At 50.6% G+C, this 7,141-nt stretch overlaps 1 protein-coding gene across 1 annotated transcript; it reads left to right on the top strand.

Moving 5' to 3' along the window:
* The first annotated feature begins 1,610 nt into the window (after positions 1-1,610).
* LOC103184055 (endoplasmic reticulum resident protein 29) lies at positions 1,611-5,830 on the top strand. The gene is made up of 3 exons (XM_042337507.1): positions 1,611-1,904; positions 4,024-4,162; positions 4,860-5,830. The coding sequence occupies exons 1-3, from the start codon at positions 1,626-1,628 to the stop codon at positions 5,360-5,362; spliced, it is 921 nt and encodes a 306-aa protein (XP_042193441.1). The 5' UTR covers positions 1,611-1,625; the 3' UTR covers positions 5,363-5,830.
* The last annotated feature ends 1,311 nt before the right edge of the window (positions 5,831-7,141 follow it).

The following is a 7,141-nucleotide window of genomic DNA, read 5'->3' as shown; positions in this document are numbered from 1 at the left end:
TCAAACCGAGATCCTGTTCAGACGTCACACGACGCAATTCAAAAACAGAAGGGAGTTTTTCTCTCCCAATGTCCTGGCCAACAACCCACCAAATAAAATCAGAGGTTTTATTTACAGGGCTGTTTTGGGGAACTTTGCTGATTGCCTGCTGTGTTTGCCCATAAAATACACAGTCACTACATCCTGCGAAGGGTTTTATTTCAGACTGCTGGAATTCCTGGGTATTGTTTCAAATTGCCCGAATTCCTGAATGCTTCTGATTTTTCCTCCAGGTATATCGGATTGCCAGAATTGCTGAAGGCTTTTGGAATTACCTGCATCCATTGTAAGCATTGTCCAGGCATAGCATCGACACCAGGTGACGCTGCTTGCGGACCAATTTACTGTTAAAAATTAAATGGCAGCAAAAAAAGGGATCAGAGCAACATATTTAATGTGAAATAAGGCTTAGTACTTGAGGTAGTCTGGGTAGCTGTACAAGGGAAGCTACAGAAAGGAAGAGAGAGCTTATTAGGGGGGAATTGTGTATATATATCTATATATAGTGGCCGTCACTCAGGGTGGCATCCCAGAGCGCTTGACAGAAGGGGGGGAGTCAATGAGTAAGCACAGTCAATGAGGAAGGTCTTCAGGCGTGACCCCGAAGATGGGGAAGGACGGGGCAAGGCGGAGGGGAGTTGAGGGAGAGCGTTCCAGCATTTCGGGGCTTTTAGCGGTTGAAAGCGCGGCCGCCGACAGTGAAACGGGGGGCACGGGGGAACAAACGGGGGGCCGGAGCCGGCGCGGATAGCGGGTCGGGGGCGCGCGGGGGGGGGTGAGCAAACAACAGCAGCAGCTCGCATTTATATCGCGCCCTTCAAGCGGGTGTGGGGGTGGGGGTGACACCCTTTCTGAATACACCTTTTACCAGTTTGTTTTAGGGGGTGGGGGGGGGTCTGTCACCAACAGAAAACTGTCGATGGTGTATGGATTTGTTGATGTATCTATCAGCAGCTTTGACATTGGTGGTTTGGGCTTATTCTGGGGGGGAGAGGGGAGAGGGGGGGGAGAGAGAGGGGAGGGAGAGAGAGAGGGGGAGCGAGAGGGGGAGAGAGGGGGAGGGGGAGAGAGAGGGGAGAAGGGGAGGAGGGGAGAGAGAGGGGAGAGAGAGAGAGGGGAAGAGTGAGAGAGAGGAGGGAGAGAGAGGAGGGGGAGAGGGGGGAGAGGGGAGGAGGGGGAGAGGGGAGGGGGGAGGGGGGGGAGGGGGGGGGGGAGGAGGGGGAGGGAGAGAGAGGAGGGAGGAGGGGGAGAGAGGGGAGGAGGGGAGAGAGAAGAGGGGAGAGAGGAGGGGGAGAGGGGGAGGAGGGGGAGGAGGGGAGAGGGGGAGGGGGAGAGGGGAGGAGGGGTGGAGGGAGAGAGGAGGGGTGGAGGGAGAGGGAGGAGGAGGAGGGGGGGGGAGGGAGAGAGGAGGGAGAGAGAGGGAGGAGGGGGAGGGGAGGAGGGGAGGAGAGAGGAGGGGGGAGGGGGAGAGGGAGAGGAGGGGGAGAGAGAGAGGAGGGGGAGAGAGAGGGGAGAGGGGAGGAGGGAGAGAGAGAGGAGGGAGGAGGGGGTTAAAGGCCATGTGTTATGGCTGAAGGATTGCAGTGATGTGTTTGGCTCAGTCCTCCCCCACAGTCGGTCACGTGCCGCCCGAGCCCCGGGGGGGTGTTGGATGGCGGAGGCGATGGCCGGTGAGGGCTGGAGCTGCTGCTGCTGGAGGAGCTGCTGCTGGTGGCTGCTGGTGGAGGAGCTGCTGGTGGAGGAGCTGCTGGAGTTGGAGCAGCTGTGTGCTGGTGTCTGGGCTCTGCTGTCTCCTGATCCCCGGCCCCACCGCCGCCCAACACACACAGGGCTCCGTCCCTCTGGACACCACCACTTTCTCTAAGGTGAGCGGGTAAATAGGGGTGTGGGGGGGGGGGTGTGGGGGTGAAAATACCCCCTCTCTCTCCCCCACCCCCCACAGCCCCCCCCATACACCCCACACACACCTCACCCCCCACCCCCCACACCCCCCCCCATACACCCCCCACCCCCCCCATACACCCCACACCCCCATACACCCACCCCCCACACACCCCACACCCCCCCCCCACACACACCCCCACCCCCCCCATACACCCCCACCCCCCCCATACACCCCACCCCCCCACACACACACGTGTCGCACGTGTGGATCTGCCATCAGAGCAACTTCCTAAAATGGTTATAATTTATACTATATATTATATTATGTGTATATAATAGTACAGAGAGTGTATATGTATATATATATATATAAAGGCTATGAACGTGTAGCAAACCCCGGAGTGTTGTTGCTGCTGATGGTCACATCAGGTCCCGATACCACACACTGTAACACTGTGGGTTTAGATACAATGGGGACTTTTTCACGTGGGAGTTTCCTCATGTGGATCCCTTGGAATCCTTATCCATAGGTGGGAGGGGGGGGGTAGGGAGGTGGGGGGGGGGGGAGATGGTGGTGGTGGGGGGGAGATGGTGGTGGTGGGGGGGGAGATGGTGGTGGTGGTGGGGGGGGAGATGGTGGTGGGGGGGGGAGATGATGGTGGGGGGGGGAGATGGTGGTTAAGAATAAGGTTTAGGATCTTTCCCAAATTCACCCCGAAAGGGGAAGTTCGGGGGAAACGGATTTGAACAGGAAATCTGAGCAAAGATCTCTACTGCACGTTTCCCCCTCTCTCTCCCTCTCTCTGTCTGTGCCCCAGTCTGTGTCTGTGTGTGTGTGTGTCTGTATTTCTGATCTGTGTCTCATGTATATTTCTGATCTCTTTGTGTATAGGTATTTCTAATGGTGTGTTTGTCTGTGTCTCTCTGATCGGTGTTGAGTGAGTGTATATTTCTCCTCTCTGTGTGTACAATGTGTGTGAATTTCTGAGCCATTTCTCTTGAAACAAAGGTTCGGTTTTGGAACTGCCGGCCGAGCGCTCAGCACCAATGGAGAGATTACAGCCGAAGGGCTTTGAGATCTGAAGGCCAATCCCCTGCTCACAAGTGTTTGCTTCTTTCCCTTTCTGACAGGTCTCTACCGCTCAGTCGCTCCTCCTCGTATCTCCGTTGGGTTTGAGTACTCTTAAAGCAACGGGCGACGGGTTTCCGCATGTGTCAGGCACCCAGCGGTCCTCCTTTCCTTATTCCCCTTCTCCGTCCCACCCTTCTCCGCCCCCATTTTCCCCCACTTTAGTTCCTGCTCAACGAGGCCGACCTCAGATGTTGTGTCAGATTCTAGTGCTTTCTCTCTCTCTCTCTCTTTCACACACACACACCCACTTGATCACGAGTTTAAAGATGAAAGATTTAACACTTCACTTGATAGCCGCCCTCTTCTCCAGCAGTTATACGTGTAGCATTTTGGAAAGACTTTATAAGTAAATTTGATTTTTTTTTATGTAAAGGTCGTACCCTTCGCCCTTCTGTTTTTAAAAGGCTTTGGTGCCTTTTATCAACGGGATAAAAATCAGGCCCAAGTACAGGCATGTCCTGCAAACGGCTGTGAAGCGAGTGACTGGGCTTTGGTAATAACTGGGAATTAAATGACATGTTTGAACATGTTATTCAAAAACTTTGAATGAAATTCCACCACCGCATATTCTTTCCAAAACATCCATCCATCCATCCTTCCTCCTCTCCTCTTGTGGAGTACAGGCAACAGAAGGGCCCTGTCGTGTCTCTCTGAATTGGAGTAACCTGCCAAATACTAAGTGCTAAAGCAACAAAACAAATTGCATTTATGCAGCACCTTTCGCGTCGGAAGGACATCCCAAAGCACTGAAAGCCTACCTTCAGGAGCAGAGAGGGAGAGGGGTGGGACAGAGGGGGCAATAACTTGATAGAAAAATGCACTTGTTAACTACCGCAGGACCTGCTTCCTTCATAGCTGACTGGTTTCCTGTATCGGATGGACACCACCCAGTGTGTGGAGGCCAGGAGTGAGCCAGACCTTGTGAAATCATTGAGAGGCACTGAAGTGTGACTGTTCTGTTCCCACAGGTGGTTCCAAAGCACAAGTATGTCCTGGTTAAGTTCGACACGCAGTATCCCTATGGAGAAAAATTCGACGAGTTTAAGAAACTAGCAGCGAACTGCGTCTCTAGCCCGGACCTGCTGGTGGTGGAGGTGGGAATATCAGGTAGGGACTGATTGACTTGGAACAACTCTATTGCTCACAACAGCACAGTATTTGACCACAGCAACACAACCTCAGTGTGTCCTATGAAGCACTTTGAGATCTTCTCGCTGCGAAAAGGCGCTGTGTCAAATTTAAGTATCGTTGTGTCTGTGTTGGCTCTTTGAAAAGAGCTATCCAACTCGATCACACTCCCCCGCCCTCCCCATAGCCCTGCAAACTTGTCTTCCCCAAATCATTATCTACTTCTCTTTTAAAAGTTGTTATCGAATCGGCTTCCACCAGCCTTTCAGGCAACGCATTTCCAGATCCCAACAATTATTATTTATTGCCACCTGATTTTAATCAACTCCCGAAATGCCAACCCCTTTCTTTCCCCTTCCTGTTTTTTGGGCCATCGACACTAACTGTAGCAAACTCAGCACAGACCACGATTCACACCTTCTTAACACCCTCTATTCTTTCATTTTCTCCGCAAGGTTCCACCCACCAATAATAATAATCCTTGCGTTTGATATAGCGCCTTCTACAAATGTAATTTTGTTGTTGTTAATCACATTGTTGAGACATCTCAAAGCGCTTCACGGAATATTGCCGGCCGGGAATCGTACTTGGGTCCTCTCGCTTGCGAAGCAAGTGCATTAGAACAACGCTCCAGGACTCCCTAGTTATCACATCATTATCTCTGATTTGCTAACAGATTATGGCGAGAAGCAAAATGCAGAGCTGGGCGAGAAATACAAGGTGGAGAAGAGTGAGTATCCATCCTATCTGCTGTTTGTGGACGGAGATATGGAAAAGCCGGTCACTTACTCGGGGGAGATTGTGTCAGAGGCCCTCCAGCGCTGGCTGAAGAGCCAGGGTGTGTGGGTGGGGATGCCTGGGTGTCTGCGGGAGTTTGACCCCCTCGTGGTCAGATTGTCCACCTCCTCCTCCGAAGAGGAACGGCAGAGCATCATGGAGGAAGCGAAGGAGCTGGCGAAGGGTGTGCAGGAATCCGAGCGGAAATCGGCGGAGCAGTACCTAAAGATCATGGGTCGGGTGCTGACGCACGGAAGTCAGTTTGTCCCCGACGAGATGGCGCGGATCAAGAAGATGCTGAGCGAGAGCAAGATGAGCTCGGCCAAGGTGTCAGATCTCCATAAGAGGCTGAACATCCTGAGCTCATTCCAAGGTGTTGCCTCCAGCAAAGAGGAGCTGTGATCATTCCCTCCCTCCCCTCTCTCCCAACCAACCACCACAAGTCTGACAATCTACCTGTTTCCTCGCCACCAAAACGGTAGTGAATGTTGGATCCATTCAAATTTTCAAGACTGAGGTGGATAGATTTTTGTTAGGTCAGGGTAACAAGGGAACTGGGGCAAAGGTGGGCAATTGGAGTTGAGTCATGATCTAATAGAATGGTGGATCAGGCTTGAGGGGCTGAATGGCCTACTCCTGTTCCTATGTTCAAAATCACATCATTACTGACGCTACAAACCACTTTGGTGTCCATTTCCCTCTCAAATTTTTAAAAATTTGGTGAACAAACTTAGGCCCTGTTCTGCTCACCCCCGTTAATCAAATTCGACTAAATACATTTCACGAAGGAATAGGGTTGTCCCCACTAACAAGCCCCAATCCCCTCCCCCAAATTACCGTAAGATCCAGTGACTGTATTTTGAAGTCCCAAAGGACCAGCCAATTTGCACACAGCAATGTCCTACAAACAACCATGAAGTGAGTTGTCCCAATTTTATTTGGAGAATTATTGGCCACGATACGAGGAGAAACTCCCAAAGTGGATAAAACATTTCAAATAAAAATAACAAAGCTTTTCAGCAGTGACTGTGGTTAAAACCTGTTTTTAGTTTAATTAAGTTTAAAAATTAAACTCGACACTGTAAATGATTTTGTGTTCACCTTCTCAGATGGGCTCAGTGGGAAGTGACACCATCACTGATCCATACAAACCTGAAAGTCATTTGATTAAAGTGCCAAGTCCCCAAGGCATTAGAAGACTACATTGTGCCTGTGTGTTATTGATAAGCCCTTCTCACGACCCTTCTCTTCAGTCACCCTCCTAACCCACCCCCGCACCCTCCCTCTCTCCCTGTCCCCAACCCCCAGCTTGGGTCCAAATCCCTGACTGTCCATCCCCTTGGGACGTCTTCCTGACGTGAAAGGCGCTATACAAATGTAATTTGTTGCTGATGGCCAAAGTCAAGTGACGCTCTTCCAGGTATCTATCCAGGGATCCTGACTGAAGAGCGTGCATGCGTGGACGTTGGGAAAGGATAGATTACAGCTCCACAGATCTGCAATCACCTGCCTCAGGGTCAAGGCTGACACATGGCTACTTGGTTTTAAAACAACAACTTGAATTTGTATAGCGTCCCTTCGCGCAAGCTAGCGTCACAAAGCGCATATTGCAGCTAACCGGCTTCCAGAAATTCAGTTGGTTTTTACAAATGGATTAAAAGATACAATAATATATAAACTGATCGTGTGGTTGCATCTTTTGTAGAAAACAGTAAGAGATCCAAAAAGGATTGAAGTAACAAATGTCATTAAATAGAAAAGAATTCACTATCTACACAGGCATCAACACCCGCATGTCACACCACAGTCAGCAGCGTCGAGACAAAACACTTGCCTCAAAATTCTTATTGCAAACAACCTTACAAATCAGAGTTCTCCCTCTCAAACTGATGGTATTCTGTATACAAGCAGGTAACGATCTAATTACACAGGTCGACCAGTCAGTATTGCGAGTAATTTGATAAATAGATACAATTCAGCCAATTTAACCTGTGGCTTCGCTCATTCCAGTACAACATTTGACCCAGGTTTCGACTCCTACATATGCTGTAAGTCAGGTCCGTGCAATCTGAAACAAATCAACTTCCAAATACTGAGAGGTTCCGGTTAACAAAATGGTATTTGCAGTGGTTCTCGTCTTTATCCCACCCTTTCAAAGTACCAACATGTCCTGGGTCACCA

The sequence above is a fragment of the Callorhinchus milii genome, unplaced genomic scaffold (assembly GCF_018977255.1).
Source record: "Callorhinchus milii isolate IMCB2004 unplaced genomic scaffold, IMCB_Cmil_1.0 Scaffold8, whole genome shotgun sequence".
Taxonomy (NCBI): domain Eukaryota; kingdom Metazoa; phylum Chordata; class Chondrichthyes; order Chimaeriformes; family Callorhinchidae; genus Callorhinchus; species Callorhinchus milii.
This window is presented reverse-complemented; position numbering and strand designations above follow the sequence as displayed.